The sequence below is a fragment of the Hylobates moloch genome, unplaced genomic scaffold, assembly GCF_009828535.3.
Source record: "Hylobates moloch isolate HMO894 unplaced genomic scaffold, HMol_V3 SCAFFOLD_14, whole genome shotgun sequence".
Classification (NCBI taxonomy): domain Eukaryota; kingdom Metazoa; phylum Chordata; class Mammalia; order Primates; family Hylobatidae; genus Hylobates; species Hylobates moloch.
The window spans coordinates 81,575,973-81,592,941 of record NW_026652289.1 but is presented as its reverse complement, the minus strand read 5'-3'; the positions used below and the strand labels follow the sequence as shown (position 1 = coordinate 81,592,941).

Below are 16,969 nucleotides of genomic sequence, written 5' to 3'. Positions count from 1 at the left end.
TGCACGCTCTGCCTCCCAGGTTCACGCCATTCTCCTGCCTCAGCCTCCCGAGTAGCTGGGACTACAGGCGCCCGCCACCACTCCTGGCTAATTTTTTTTGTATTTTTAGTAGAGACGGGGATTCACTGTGTTAGCCAGGATGGTCTCAATCTCCTGACCTCGTGATCCGCCCTCCTCAGCCTCCCAAAGTGCTGGGATTACAGGCGTGAGCCACCGCGCCCAGCCTGCACTTGCTACTCTTTTAATGAAAGGGGAAACACTTTTTTTTCCTTTTCCATGATACAACTTTTGCTGAGTTTTAATGTCTTTGGAAGTAGTTAGTTTGTGTATTATCCATGCCTGTTTGTTTTCCTCACTGATTATGACAGTTGACATTCTAACAGTGTCACGCATCAACACCGAGTTAGCATCTATCCTAAAATCCTGTTTATTTGGGGGCCAGGAGGTGGCATGGGAGAGAAGAGGTTCAGGAAGAAGCTGGTTAAGGAAGAAGGTTGAAATTTCCTATGTTGTTCATGCATCCCACCCACTTTTCTACCCACTAAAGCCATAGAGAATGGTGAGTGGGCTTCACTTACATCCGGCTTTGAGCAGCTGACCTTGCTGGTTAAGAGTAGTGGCTCTAGACTCTGACTACCTGAGTTCAAGCACCAGGTCAACCTGTGTGACCTTAAACAAGTTAATTAACCACTTTGTACCTCAATTTCCTTATTTGCAAAATGGAGGTCATTGTGGGAATTAAATAAAATTATCCATGTAAAGCATTTTAGCACAGCACCTAGCACAGAGTAAGGACTCTTTAAATGTCATCCTTATTATAATTAGCTTTGCTGCCCCTAGTAAATAATGCACCTCTTACCTTGGGCTTGTGTTAGCTTCTAGCACCAGAGTAGTCTTTTCCTGCAAGCCTAATAATAATAATAGTTGGTATTTATCAGGTTGATGCAAAAGTAATTGCAGTTTTTGCCTTTGCTTTCAATAGGAAAAACCGCAATTACTTGTGCACCAATCTAATATTATTTCTACTTTATATTAAGAAAACAGAAGCTTAGAGAGTAACTTGCACAAGGTTATCCAGGTAACAAGTAGCTGAACCAGGACTCAAACCCAAGCCTACCTGATTAAGGACTGTGTACTCAACCACCAGGACATACTGCCTTGCTCTGAAAGTTGTGATAACATTGACTACTCAACTTTTTTTCTTTTTCTTTTTTTTTTTTTTTTGATAGGGTCTTACTTTGTTGCCCAGGTGGGAGTGCAGTGGCACAATTATAATAATTCTCTGCCTCAGCCTTCCAAGTAGCTGGGACAACAGGTGTGCGCCACCATGCCCAGCTAATTTTTAAATTTTTTGTAGAGGTGGGGTCTCATTATGTTGCTCAGGCTAAGCTCAAACTCCAGAGCTCAAACGATCCTCCCGCCTTGGCTTTCCAAGGTGCAGGGATTATGGGTGTGAGCTACCACACCCAGACTACCCATAACTAGTCTGACCTCAGCTTTTCTTAAACACAGTGCAGGCTCTCTCTGAAAGAGATTGCCTTAAAAAAGATGCTCCTCCTTTCATTTAGGATGAGGCCTCTGTTTTCCGTGGGGCACAAAGCTTCCATCTTGAGGCAGAACAACCAAAGTAGTTGGATGTGACCAAGCCAATGTGTGGCTACTGGGCCAGGAAGGCAGGAGAACCTGAATCACTGCCTGGCTCTAATCATTTCAGCCACCTTCTACTTGCTTGTAGGGTTTTGGATGGGTAGGAAGAAAGACTAGATCAGAGTTTAGAGAGCGACATTCTCCACTGTTAAATCCATTGGATATGGTACAGTACAGTGGTTCTTAAAGTGTGATTCCAGGACCACCACCAGCAGCAGCAGCACCTGGAAACTTGCTAAAAATGCAACTTCTCAGGCCCTACTCTCATTCAACCTATTGAATCAGAAGATTCTGGGGGTGGGACCCAGGAATTTGTTGTAACCAGTCCTCCTCTTGTTTCTAGTGCACACTGAAGTTGGAGAATATTACAGGAGAATGGAAAGAGGTCCAGAGTTTGAGCCAAGAGATCTGAGCTCTACTGTTGAATGTAGTATGCCACTTTCACTTTCTTCAGCCTTAATCTCTTCACCTGTGGAAGGAAGATATAGGCAATGCCTCCAAAGAGCATACAGTGTAGTTCTAGCTTGTCTGAAAACAAAAACAATAAAAACACAAAATCATACAGACCTATGGAATCAAGCTCTAGTCTGTGCACTTAGGAGCTCTGAGAGGACAGCAATCAAGCTGGCCTGGTAGAATTGGACAAAATCACAAATCCAGACACTTTCTTGTCACAGGTTGTCTGCCATTTCCTTTGCTGTTCTTCCATGAAACTAACATATTCCCTCATTCTTTGTTCTGCCACAATCTGCATTCCAAGAATGAAATCGCTTGCTACATTTAGCCATTATTTGTGAGGAATTGCTTGAATTATGACACAACACAGCACAGTTGAGCAATCCAAGAATAAAACCTTGACTTCTCCTTTCATGCCATGCTTTCCTCTGAATCATGGCCCACTCACCCTGGATAGAGCAGCAGAGCTCAGAGAGTCCTTCTCAGCCTCAGAGATAGGATGTGAATTCTAGGGGACATTTTCAGGCCTGGAGACACCTTCGGTTCCTAGAGCAGGCTTTATCTGCATCTCAGTCGGGGCCCACTCAGAGGTACACCAGAAACAATTATGAAAGGTTATAAAGGTGCCATATGCAGATTGCCTGAACTCTCTTGAATCGGTATATTTTCCTACATGTTAATTGCTATATATTGTGTAAGTTAGATAAATAGTTCACTGAAAAGTGGAGAGCCGCATTAGGGATTTGTTCAGAATTCTGATGACTTCCACACTAGCTGTATGCTGCTAAGAGCTGAGAGACTGTATACTGAAAGCTTAAGAGCAGTGTCAAGAACTAGACAACCTGGCTAATTGTAAATAGCCCCCCTTTCAGCATTGACTTTGATGTCTCATGATGTCTTTCAAATGAGACCCTCCTTCCTCCCCCTAACCCTGCACAAAATTCACAATCCCTCCTCTGTCCCCCTTTTTATTGCTGTTGTCTAAAATATATTAGACATGGGAAAAATGACTCATTTTTAGAGCATCATGCCTAGTAATGATAGAATTTACATAAAAGCAGCATCTGAGAGAGACTTCTTTCTTTGATTTGAATGGAAAACTTGCTTGATTTCAAAGGGCAGTCATAGTATAAACTGTCAGTTAAAGGGAGATGATGGGAAGGGAACTAAAACATATTGCAAACCTATTATGTGCCAGGTGTTCTAAATGTAATCATCTCTGTTCCTCACAGCAATCCTGTAGGTAAGCATTTGATTATTTGCATCTCACACACACATGAACAAACTTGGAGAGACCAAGTTAACTTTCCAAAGGAACTAAGCCTATCTATGTCTTAGGAGCTGGTATTTGATCCTTGAGCTCTGCTCTTGTCTGACTCCAAAGCTTAAGCTGATATCACAATAAAACACAACATCAAGTGCTGTGTGGAGATTGTTGTTGTTGTGTAATGTACTTTCTCCAAGAAGCCAAGGTAGTTTCTAAACTGCTTGCTCAGGAGAAAACAGAGTGGGTCATGTGCAATAGAAGTATGTTACTTAAGGAAACACTTGCTGTCGTAACAGATAAAAACATTTTATGGCTCAAAGCAATAGAAGTTTATTTTTCACCCGTGTGAAGTCCTGCCAGAGGTAGGTGAGGCTGTGGTGCGGTGGATGGTTCAGCACCCCAGACTGCCATCTTTACACTTGACCCCCCCAGTTGCCCTGGCAACATGTAACAAGCTGACCAGGAGATGGGGGTGGGGAATGAGGAGAAGTAGAGCATGGTATGAGAGGTTTTTATGCTTTTAGGTGATGTATTTCACTTCCAGGCCTGGGAATGGAATACATCACTTGGGCCCACATTCTGTTGGCCTCCACTCAGGCAAATGACTCCATGTGATTGCAAAGCAAGGCTGGGAAATTAGTCTAGCTGGGTGCTAAGGAGGAAAGGGAAGTGGGTTTGGTGAACAGCCAATGAGTCTCTGCACAGGAGTGGGAGTTTGAGATGAGCAATCCTATCTAACTGGATCCTAGACGGAAGGTGGCTGCTAGTGTTCTAAGTTACTCCTGATGTGAACAGATTCTGACCTTTGGCTGCCTAGTTGTTTTTGATAAATTAACTCTTAGAATAATGATAAATGTCTTGGCCTTTCCTCAAAAACTTTTGGCTGTTTGCAGCAGATGATGGATGTCTAGAAAACACCCCTGACACCGCAGAGTTCAGTCGAGAGTTCCAGCTGCACCAGCATCTGTTTGATCCGGAACATGACTATCCAGGCTTAGGCAAGTGGGTAAGTCCTATCTCAGTTGTTAGTAGATTTTGCACTTTGGTACTCTGAAGGTGCTGATGGCAGGGATGAGCAATATGGGCAGAAGGAGAGAAGAAAAATTATTTAGAAGCAAATTTTTCAGAAATCTCTGGTTGACAGAGCTTCAAGTCATGGCTATTCAAAACCACACTTATGTGTCCAGAGACAGCAGTATACCAAATCCATCTAAAGAGACAGCAACCTAACATTGACCGTAGTCTCCAGAGTCTTCTACTCTGGTCTGCTTCACAGCCTGTGTCATCCACATCCTAAATTTCACCAGTGTTTCATGCATCTCTATAGGGTTTTATCAAAGGATATGTTTTTTTTTAAGTGACACAGAAAATTTGCAAATTTGATCTCTAAACTGAGGGAGATGATCTCTGCGGAATCAAGGGAATAAAGATGCCAGAGCTTAGAAACAGACATATATAATTCTGCTTTATAAAAAGAGAAAAAAAATTCTGTGATGTGTAGCAGCGAGATTGCTGTCGGTCCTAGGTAAGTGCGTATAGCTGTCAGTTAAGGGAGTTGTTTATAAGCACCTGGAAAGAGAAATCATGACCATTTGGCATCGGTGTGCTAAAAGCAGGTCTTGCCAATCTAATTATATTCTTCCATTTGCCAGCATTACTCATTTATTTGCCAGCTTGATGAGGGAAATGAAGTGGGCATGGTGCATTTGGACTTTTGCAAAGCATTTGACAAGATCGTTCTATGTTCCCCTATTGGAAGAGGTGGAGAGATACAGCCTAGGCAACAAGATATCACCAAAACGGGGCTTGTTAAAGAGTCCACGTAAATAGAGAGGGAAATTTCACGTGGTGTTCTGTGTGTCTTAGCACTACCCCACTCCACATTTTTATCAATGTTTGTAATAAAAATATAGAACATGTACTTATCAGATTCCCAGAGGATGACATGAAGTTGGAAGAGATACCATCAGATGACAGAGTTGGGATTCAAGAAGATCCCAGGAGACTAGAACAATGAGCCAAACAAGATCAGAATTGAGTGGGGATATGTCTGTGTTTCTGTGGTTGGGCCAGATGCTGAAGCCATGGGAGAAAAGTGGGGAAATACCTAGGAGTGTTCATTCACATGTAACAGTAGGTGGCCAATACGTCTGTGGAATGAATGAGTGAGTGAATGAGCAAATATTCCAACTCCCTCAGCCCTTCTAAAGTCCTCATCTCTTCTCAGCTCATTATGGGCAGATGGCCTTGCTTACTGCTTCACTGGGAATACTGAAATTTCAAAACTAAACTCCCTCCCTTCCTCCTACATTGTTTTAGAGAAATCTTCATTAACGACCACTTTTATTTTTTTCAGCATCTTGCTTTAACGTGCATCGTCAGTTCCCTCTGTCTTCAACATACACACATTTACTGTCTTAAAGCAACAACATTCCTAAGTTAATTTTGCTTCTTCCAATTTGCATTATTCCATTTCCTTCTTTTTCATAAACAGTTCTGTTTGGAAGAATTGGTTTGTGGAGCCACTTTCAAGCCTAGTAGTAGGGCTTAAACATGTTGAATTAAATAGAAAAACATCTATAGGTTCTTGAATAGGAGACTGAAATAATAAAAGCCTTCTATAAAAGAAGTTATTTGGGTGGCATATTAAAGGATGAAGTAAAAGGAGAAGAGACTAATCCTAGACAGGAAGAAAATATGGGGAGTCATTTCAGTTATGATGACTGTGAACACAGTGAAGAAGGGTGAGAATCCAAGACATTTTAAAGGGGGAAAAACTAACTAGAATTGGTATGTGGAATAAATATAACATGAAGAGGAAAGAAGAGATATGTCAGGTTTGTATGAAATGGACAATATGAACTTTTTCTCTGAGTGCATTTTAGAAAGAAAGAAAAGAGAGGAATAGAGGGAGGAAGGATGTAAAAAAGAGAAGAGAGAGTGAGGGAAAGAGTAGATTACCGAGGAATACTGGGAAGGAATCCACAAGAGGTGATCAAAGCATTGCCAAACAGAAGCAAAAGCCAGGTTCAATAAGGCACAAAGAGAACATAATGAGCCTCCTGTGTTCCAGGCATTGTGGTAGATGCTCAGTATACAGGAGTCATCAGGACATGGTGCTGGTCTTCACAGAGCTTATAGTCCCGTGGTTGAGATGAATTGCATGAAAATGAAATGAACCCAACTTAGCACCACTCCGTTTCATGTTTTGTCTGTATTCTGAGGGCCAGGGGTAATTATTAGGGAAGATGGAAGACAAGGGTAGAGGATGATCCAGAACTGAGGACTGGTGTGGCTGACTGGGATAGTGGCCGTGGAGGAAGTCAAAGGCACTAAGGAGGGCAGCACTGAAGTTTCAGGTGGGAAGGTCATCAGCTTCACTGGTAGGCTAGAAAGGAGAGAAAGAAAGGAGGGAGACTGAGTCAAGGTGTGAGTGAAGGTAAGGAGCCCAGTTGGTGGCATGATGAGGTGGGAGGGATGAAAACATCTCTTTTCAGCTTTCCTCATCTCTTCTTGAAAATCTTCACAGATTTCTCTCACCAAATTCCACCCACTTCCAGTGCCCCAGTATGAGGCCAACCACGGTCCTTCATTCTCTGTGCTTCCTTCTCGAAACACTGACTTGAGTTTCTCTCAGTCTTTCCTATTCTTTGTCCACATTAGAGCTAAAGACTAGAATCTAGGACCAAATGTAAAAGGAAAATATTAGAGATCAATGACCAGGAACAATGTTTAGATACCTTTTATCATCTGCAATTATGTGTTTACTTAAACTTAGGTCTCCTTGTTTATTTTCTCATTACCACCTACCAGTAAAACATTGTTTCCTTGGTTTTCACACGGAAGTGTGAATTGAGTATATCTTGCTTTTCTAAACTGGGAACCACAAACCTTCCTCAGTGCTTATATGGAATGACAGTCTCAAGCTTGTCTTCAGCCCAACCATCCTTTAAGTTAACAGAGTCATCATCTTTCATGATAGAACAGCACAAAGACCCTGCTTCCTTATCTGCTAATAACGCTTCCTTGTTTTTGACAATAGCTGGAGCTGAGCTGCATCTTTAACAATGATTCACATATTACACATTTCAGTGTCTGTCTTGTTTCCTGCATTTCTCTCTCTTTGTTAGAGCATCAAGACACATTTATTAACAGCACATCATATGCCTTCCGGGCCCTGTGTTAGGTAATGGGAATACAAAGATGAATGATAATAGTAATTGTATTACATAACACATAATACTATAATACAATAGTAAATAGTAATATTTATTGACCACATACTATATGCCAGACTCCTTTCTAAATACTGATTAATCTTATTCAATCTGCCCATCCTTGTGATTCTCACTTTCCAGATGAGAAAATGCAGGCTTGGGGAGCTGAGGAGCCTGCTCAGCCCGCAGAGCTGGGATTTGAACCCCATCATCTGACTCCAGAGTACTTTACAAGCTGAATACGGTCCCTGTCTTTTCATGGCTCATTGCTCCTAACGTGTCCTGTGTGGTAGTCCTATTGAGTCTTATTGAGGGCTGGCTTCCTTCCAGACCATGTGTGTGACTACACAGTGGTGACCACACCAAAGGCTGGCTACTGTACATGTCAGCTACCCACTCCCCCTTTACACATTAACTGCTGAGTGTTATTTACTTAAGAAAAAGTTGTCTCAAAAAGCAAATATTTTTCCTTTCCAAATGCTTTCACACCTTTTCATCAGTAGCTGATCACAGCCAGAGCCTGAGCCACAGGGATATGAGGGACCAGGCCCCTCCCTGACTTGCTTTGTCTTTCCTGACCTTAACATGTTTGATGAGTTGAATGCTCTTCAGTGTGGATTTGACTCAGGTTTCTGTGTGATTAGACCTGCTTAGTATTTTATGTCCTGCTTAGTATTTTATGTCCTACTTAGTATTTTACATCAGGAAGCACATGATGTCAGTTTGTCTCATGACTGGCAGTGGTCACTTTGTTCACTTTGTTAAGGCGCTGCCCTCCAGGTTTCTCTGGTGTAAAATTCCCTTAGAAATTAATAGTTAATCTGTGAGAAGAAGTTTTGGGGCTGTGTAAATATTCTGCTCCCCGTTCAACTTTTAACCAACAAATATAACATCCATTGATGATGCTCACCAGATTCAATGATAAGGATGATAGCTGCAAAGTGATGATTTTCTTCCTCCACTATTCTTTCTGCATTTGCCAGTTGACATTCTATTCTAAGCAAGAGTTTCCCCTGCTTCTCTATTTATTTATGCATTTATAAATGTGTTTATTTACATAGTATAAGTATGGATACATGGATTCCATAATGGATATTATTATGTATTTTGGTGTTCAAACTGTCCTAAATTTGGCCAGTGGGAGTCTCCTCAAGCTTTCTTTTCTTTCCTTTTGACAAGACCCCATGATTTTTTCGAGCACTTCTTTACTTTGTGACCTGATTAGCTATTCCATCTTCACCCATCCTTGTACTTTCCTTCCTAGCCCTGGAATTAGATGTTTCTCCAGGAAGCTCCCTGGTTCTATTTAGGAGTGCAATTTGAAACCAGGATCTGGACAGTTGTCCAAAATCTTGATGGCAGCATGGAAAGCCCTTTTAATGAACTTGAACCTGCTACTCACATGGAAAACAGGCTCACCACTCCCCAAGGAATCAACAAGGAATGGGTGTGAGGAGAGAGAGCTGATTTCTTTTCATTCAATTTGTATGCTTCTCTTACCCATACCATACCTGCCAATGCCTTCAAGTCCATACAATAATAGGGCTAATTAAGAATGTCCCAGACACTTTCATGCAAGGGTAGGGAAGCATTATCCTGCTAATCCTAACCCTAGCTCTTAAGGAGACACGAGGACCAACTTTGAGAGGAAGATTAGCCAGGCCTTTTGCATTTCATTTTTTTTTTTTTTTTTTTTTTTTGAGACAGAGTCTTGCTCTCTCACCCAGGCTGGAGTGCAGTGGCACGATCTCTGCTCACTGCAAGCTCCGCCTCCCGGGTTCACACCATTCTCCTGCCTCAGCCTCCCGAGTAGCTGGGACTACAGGCACCCGCCACCAGACCCACCTAATTTTTTGTAGTTTTAGTAGAGATGAGGTTTCACCGTGTTAGCCAGGATGGTGTCCATCTCCTGACCTCGTGATCCACCCGCCTCGGACTCCCAACGTGCTGGGGCGCATTTCTTTTTGAATGAAGACTCTTATGGGTATGATCTGCCCCCAAGATCTCCTAAAGAATTCAATGATGCTGCCTTTACCTGGCTGATGGCACAGTGGAACTCTGCCAGGGCTGGCTGACAGTCCCACCCCATGGTAGTAGCTCTCAGGTTCTTCCACACTCCATCCAGCTCAGGAAGCTGAAAACAATGGTGCACATGAAGAAGCCATGTCCTCATCCCTTCCCGGCCTTCCCAGCTCTAACACCAGCTCTACGGACATTCTCTGCCTCAGGAGTTTTTACATTCACAGAAAGGCAACCACAGACTGTAGAGAATGAGCCTCACAGCAATATCCTCATTCCTCAAGGAAATGATCTGCAAGTCTGCCCTTTCTCCCTTTCCATATTAAATTGATTCATTCCCCAAGTGAGCAGGAGATAGAGGCTATAGCCAGTACTGGCGTTTTTGGCAGTAGAAGCTCCTTCACTCTGGCAGCGCCTCCTTGCATAGTTGAGGTTGGGCAAGAGATATGCATTGTAAATTGCAGGTGGGGTAGATTTTAATGAACGTGAAAAATGATGAAGCCCATTCTTGGCATTTGTCATTTTCAATTCCACATCTACCACTAAAAATAAGTCTTTATAAGTGGACAGCTCAGAGGATACATGTTGTATAAACTTGTTCCTTACCAGAACTCTGTCGTTGTCTTTTTTTTTTTTCTTAATGTCAGGGTATTTTATTTAGAACAAAATGAATCACCTCTTTTATACATCATTTTCCTCCAGATAAAAAAAATCAAATAAATAAAACAACACAAGTAAAGCCCCCCCTACCAAATCCCCTTCTCCCTTTCTGCCTTCAGGTTAAGCGCTCTGTCTTTTATAATCTCAATAGAAGGGAAATCTGTTGAGCATGTGTCTGATATTCTAGAGCTCATTTAAGCCCACTATGTGTTTGAAATACAGCAATATGTGGAAACACTTATACAAACTGTGGTAACAGAGCCCTGCCCCCCATCCCAGCATAACTTTCCTTTCTGCCAAGAAGTTTTTTGGCAGTTTTTAAAAGGTTCACTCTATTAAAAATGTTATAGACCAAATGGTTTTCCAATTGTCTTGACTGGGGGCACTGACTTACGCCACAGACGAAATGGTTGCAGAAGTCAGAATGTCTCGTTTATTTACACAGGGGATTGTTGTTAATAGTCAGACACTACTCTAGAGAGCAGTTTATAGAAAGGGGGTTAGATACAAAAATAAATGAGATAAAATTATTTGTTTTAAACAAAGGCTGTTCAAAGTGAGGAGATGGGTTTCCAGCACCCCTCATGTTTTAAAATGTCGTATTTCCCTGTTTATGTGATTATTGATGACACTGGTGTGCCTCAGGGCATTGCAGAGGACTTTATTAAAAGCCGAACCACCACCAGCTTTTCTCTTGTGGTCTATCTTTCTGACACGACATTCCTTTCATCTAGCTTTGTTTCCAAAATATGTGTATGCAAATATCTAGGGGACACACCAAGTATAGCTTTTAAAATAGACATTCACCAAATTTGATCCATACTTCTGCATTTTTTGTTTTCTTTTCTCCCCATTCTAGAACAAGAAACTCCTTTACGAGAAGATGAAAGGAGGAGACAGACGAAAGCGGAGGGTAACATGCGCCTGGCTGGATTGTTGCTGGGATGCTTGGAGCTTTCTGAGTGGGGCAGTGAACAGGCTGAAACCCCCGCTTGTTGGGAAGTCACTGAATCCTCCCTTGTGTAGTCCTGAGAAACACTGGTCCGTGTGACAAGGGCCACACCCAGAAAGTCTGTCCTTGGTTTCTGCGATGGCTTCCCCAGGCTTCTTTAGCAGATGATTTTTAGTGGAACGCCCAGTCTGTGGTGATTCTAGCAACTCCATTCCGTTCAGGAAATGTGTATTGCTTCCCCCATCAGTGTGGGACATGAGGGTCTGTCTGCCCTCACAGGGTCTGTAGGCCACTGGGGAAAACTGATCACATATCTGCATCAATTCTATAAAAACACAGGACAGAAACAGGGAAGTGCTGAACTGCATGCTCCAGGAAATAATTTTGAAGGAATTCGGGAGCAAAAGATGAGATGAACAAACCTAATTTCTCCTATATATCTTTTTTCTTGGCCTAGCCAGACTGATGTAAAATCTACTCGATCTATAATATTTGTTTGCTGTCTGTTGAATTTACTGCAGGGTTAGTTTTTAACCATCCCAGGGCTGCCCAAGGTAAGAACTTGGTCTAGATACTCCACATTTAGCTACTTCATATACAGTGTTGCCTCATGTAAAACTCAATGTCACATTTGCTTTGGCTTTCCAGGGTATTTTATAGCATCAAGACTTAATAAGTGATAAAGGTCCATTCTGCTAATCCACTGGTACCTTACTAGTCAGAAGAGCCTGGCCACCTACCTGCCTCTTTATCTGATCAGATGAAAGTGGGAGAAAAAACAACCCCACTGTTACATGGTAAAATGCTAGGAGATAGCGACCATTTTAGTTAAAACATACAAACCTAAGCATGTACTCAAAGCCACTGACTATTTATTCAGAAGAGCAAGTGCCTGGATCCTCACAAAATTTGGGAATCTGGGCAGTGGTAATTGTGGCCATTCTGAAGGGTTTTGCAAAATCCAGTCAGAGAGAGCTTCAAGAGGTGTGGATTTTCTGGCCTCAGCATCAGTCCTCAGGCCCCCACGACAGAAGGTTCCAAGCCCCTGTACTGCCTGACAAAACACAGAAGACATACAGCAATTTTCTATGCAAGAAGTAGAAAATTTTTACCTCTGGAAACAAATCTTTTTTGAGGAGAGTTAACGGAGTTATTAGGGGTTTTTCTTGGTGATTACAGCTTCCAATAGCAGATGGTGACAGAAAGGGTCCAAAGGGTATAATGTGGTCTTGAGGGAACATCAAGAAATTCTATTCTAGGAGCTCAAAATACACATAATTTACCAGTAACACGGCTTGAATGTCTCCCTACAACACAACGAGAACATTTCCAAATAAGAGCAATGACTGACCCAAAATGAATAACTTAGCTTGAAGCTTTAATTGTCTCTACTTCCTGGCCCACCATTCCTTCTGCCCTGACTCAGTGAATGACCATGGGTCACGATTTAGGTCATTTTTCCATGAGACTAGTGATTACCAAAACTCAGAATGCTGGCTAAGACACATGTTATAAAGGATTTTACTTTAGCCTCAATTTCCTCCACATAGGAAAGGCTTAGAATTTAGGAAAAGAAGGGTCACTTTGACCCAGAGATATCAAATTCTTCCTATTCTTTGGCATCTACAAAGACCCATTCTCATGCCATAAACCATGGGCCTCTCTGGATTGATAAGGAAGCACGTTGGCCCTGCCCATCATCAGGTCTCAGATGATGTTCCCATCTTGATTGAAGACATTAACACTGCCCCACCACCACCCCCAGTGCATGAATCAATATAAAGAAACTATAAGCTTTCTTTTTTGAGCAATGAAGTCTTCCTTCAATGAAGCTCAGCATCTGCTGTGAGTTTCCAGAGGACATCGTAAGCAAAGATCCAATCCCAGTGGTTCTTCCAGTTGTGAAATGGGAATCATGTTCTCTGTGTGCCCCACCCAGTCTCTTGCCCAAGTGAGAGAAGATAAATATAGAAGTGCCTTGAGTTTTTCAGAGCACAATTAAAGCCAAGGCTCAGCTGGGCATGGTGGCTCACCCTTGTAATCCCAGCACTTTGGGAGGCCAAGGAGGGTGGATCACCTGAGGTCAGTAGTTCAAGACCAACCTGGCCAACATGGTGAAACCCCATCTCTACTAAAAATACAAAAATTAGCCGGGCCTGGTGGTGCGCTCCTGTAATCTCAGGTACTCGGGAGGCTGAGGCAGGAGAATTGTTTGAACCTGGGAGGTGGAGGTTGCAGTAAGCCAAGATCATACCACTGCACTCCAGCCTGGGTAATGGAGTGAGAATCCATCTCAAAACAAAACAAAACAAAACAAAAACAAATCCAAAGCTCATTATTATTATTCCTAAGTGCTGGATTCAATACTCAGTTAAATATTTATCAAAAAAGTTCACCTGATTCCTCTTTTTACTTCCTCATTAATTTTTCCCCTCCCCTCCAATGTTTGCATGTTGCAGGTCTGGGCAGGACTTCTCCCATGAGAGAGAGATTCTCCTCAAAGTTGCAACCAAGCCCCAGATGGCTTTGTGCAACTTTATGTACTCACCCAAATCCAATTGAATTCCTCATTGCTTCACAAATAAAAGGTCAATCTACCTTTAAATGACTGTGAACTTTTAAACTCTTAAGCTGTATCTTGTTAATATTTGAGCTCTACTATTGATCTTATTTAAACAGCTTATGAACCTTTTAATCTCATATTTGATAAACTTGAACCTCTCATATCCTCCTTTAACGTATTAGAATTTTTGGAATAAATATTACTAAACAAAATTCTGATATGATCCCCTGGGGTAGGCCAAACCACTGTAATTGATAAAGGGAATTTTTATTATTTTAAATATTTCTAAGACGAATTCTCAGCAAGGTGTCGTCTTGTGACATGTCACTTTTCAAATGTCTGAGGACATTGCTCACTTTGTAATTCTCACCTACTTTGTGATGCATCTTTGCAGAGTGAGTCGGACCTTTCACGATTCATGCGTTTAGCAGTCAGAATGTGAAAGAACATTTGTAAATGCTAAACTGAGGTTTCATTCCTTCTCTTTTGAAGAATGTCTGCTCACCTTTCAAGAGTCATGGCAGGTTATATCATGGACAAGAGAGCTCCACCTGTGAACAGCCTCCATTCATACATGGGGATTGAGCATGCAACAGGGATTGCTGATCGTCTGTAACTATAGCTTCTTTCTTTCTTTTTTGAGGTGGAGTCTTGCTCTGTCGCCCAGGCTGGACTGCAGTGGCGCAATCTCGGCTCACTGCAAGCTCTGCCTCCCAGGTTCCTGCCATTCTCCTGCCTCAGCCTCCCAAGTAGCTCGGACTACAGGCGCCCGCCACCACACCTGGCTGATTTTTTGTATTTTTAGTAGAGATGGGGTTTCACCGTGTTAGCCAGGATGGTCTCGATCTCCTGACCTTGTGATCCACCCACCTCGGCCTCCCAAAGTGCTGGGATTACAGGCGTGAGCCACCGCGCCCGGCTACAGCTTCTTTCTTATATTTTTGTTCCATTATTGGAAGGCAACTTCAATAAACAAACATCTTCCAAAACTTTTGAATTTTTTTTCTGCTTGCTAAATACTATTTTGTAAAGTTTCAATTACTAGTTCAAATCCAAACCTCAATAAATAGATATGTATTAGAGAAGGAATGGAAAAATATTTACTCATTAAGAATACCAACACATGAAAGTGATTTCAGAGTACGGAGTCTTGAGTCAAAAACAAAGGACCCTTCCAGGAAGCTTCCTTTTTTGCTTCAGTTCTTGAATTTGACTGAAGGAAGGTGGAAATGATTGCTCGAGCCCCTAATGAATTCTCCTTAGTAAAATACTGGTGAGGAAGAATCAGTCCCAGCAACAGGATGATCTGGGACCAGTCTTCAGATGCTGATTCCCACTTGGCCCTACTCTTCTCCTTTAGAACATTTTTCTTGCAAAATATAATCTAATGCATTTCAGATTCCCCTTCCTACCTAAATAGGGCCATAGAATAATAATTATCTTTCTTATGGGTCTTGGTATCTAAGTTAGCAGCAAGGACTTATGAGCTGGTTTACCGCAAATCTTTGCACCAAAAATAATGATTTTTAAAAAGACCACATTGTATCTGATAAAGAGCTCTATAGTTGTGTGAAAAACACAATTAGAGACATCTATCAGTCAGAAAATGTTTCATGGGCCACTGAGGTATTAATTAGTACACTGGAGTAATTGTTTGGTAGTTGGTATGTGCCACTGGTGCATTGTTGTTAACCCAATAGGCCAGAAACAACTCTTTTCTTTTTCGTTTCCTTTTTTTTTTTTTTTTTTTTGAGACAGAAGCTTGCTCTGTTGCCCAGGCTGGAGTGTAGTGGCATGACGTCTGCTCACTGCAAGCTCCGCCTCCCAGGTTCACGCCATTCTCCTGCCTCAGCCTCCCAAGTAGCTGGGACTACAGGTGCCCGCCACCACGCCCGGCTAATTTTTTGTATTTTTAGTAGAGACGGGGTTTCACTGTGTTAGCCAGGATGGTCTTGATCTCCTGACCTCGTGATCTGCCCACCTCGGCCTCCCAAAGTGCTAGGATTACAGGCGTGAGCCACCGCGCCCGGGCCCAGAAACAATTCTTGTTCATTTCTTTTCTGAGATGTCTGTATCTGATGTTCACATATAACACCAAACCACATGGTTTTTGTTTGTTTGTTTTTCAGAGTGTCAATCCATATCTACAAGGACAGAGACTGGATAATGTTGTTGCAAAGAAGTCTGTCCCCCATTTTTCAGATGAGGATAAGGATCCAGAGTAAAGAGAAGATGCTAGACAAAAACCCACATTACCTGTTAGGCCTCAGCATGGCTTATGTGCACGTGTTAATGGAGCCCCTGTGAATGACAGCATGTTTCTTACATAGATAATTATGGATACAAAGCAGCTGTATGTAGATAGTGTATTGTCTTCAAACCGACGATTCTGCTTTCTGCTAAATTAGAATAAGAGCTTTTTTGTTTTTTGGGTTTTTAAAATGTGAATCTGCAATGATCATAAAATTAAAATGTGAATGTCAACAATAAAAAGCAAGACTATGAAAGGCTCAGATTTCTTGCAGTTTAAAATGGTGTCTGAGGTTGTACTATTTTGGCCAAGTCTGTAAAAAGCTGGCATTTGATTTTGATTATGTAGTTCATCCAGCCCTTGGGCATTGTTATACACCAGTAAAGACGGCTGTATTCAAGAAGAGGAGCTGACACATTTCACTTGGCTGTGTCTTAATAAACATGAATGCAAGCATTGGCATATGAAGTTTCCTTTTTAAAGCATTATAAAGAACAATTTCTTTGTTTAATAGAACGACCTGATCTACATACATGATAGTATATGATCCTAACAATAATGCTGTGAACTTAATGGGTCTGGTATTATCCCCATTTTACAGATGGTAGAACTGAGACGCATTCAACACACTGAGATACATTCAACACACCATTGGGAATCATCGGCAAAATCCAGCATGAAGAGACTCTATAGGATAAGTAGCCTAGCTTTTTCCAACAAATAAATGGTAGGAGGGAAAAATGGTGGGGTACTATCATAGATTTTAAAAGGCTTAAGAGACATATGAGCCAAATACAATGTGTGTGGGTCTTATTTGCATTCTGACTCAAATCAAATTAAGAAAAGCATTGATCAGACAGTCAGGGAAATTTGAGTAGTGACTGAATATTTTGGTATGATTTAAGTGTTACATAGTATTATATTATGGCTATTTTTT

At 41.8% G+C, this 16,969-nt stretch overlaps 1 protein-coding gene across 2 annotated transcripts in view; it reads left to right on the top strand.

The window, feature by feature from the left end:
- Positions 1–16,494, top strand: part of SCG5 (secretogranin V) — a 56,627-nt gene extending 40,133 nt beyond the window's left edge. The window contains exons 4-6 of one of the 2 annotated variants that reach the window (XM_032175871.2): positions 4,264–4,376; positions 11,126–11,179; positions 15,911–16,494. In XM_032175871.2, coding sequence (XP_032031762.1) covers positions 4,264–4,376; positions 11,126–11,179; positions 15,911–16,006 — 263 coding nt within the window. In that variant the 3' untranslated portion in view covers positions 16,007–16,494. The remainder of the gene's footprint in view (positions 1–4,263; positions 4,377–11,125; positions 11,180–15,910) is intronic. The other variant, XM_032175872.2, reaches the window with a different exon arrangement.
- Positions 16,495–16,969: the final 475 nt, after the last annotated feature.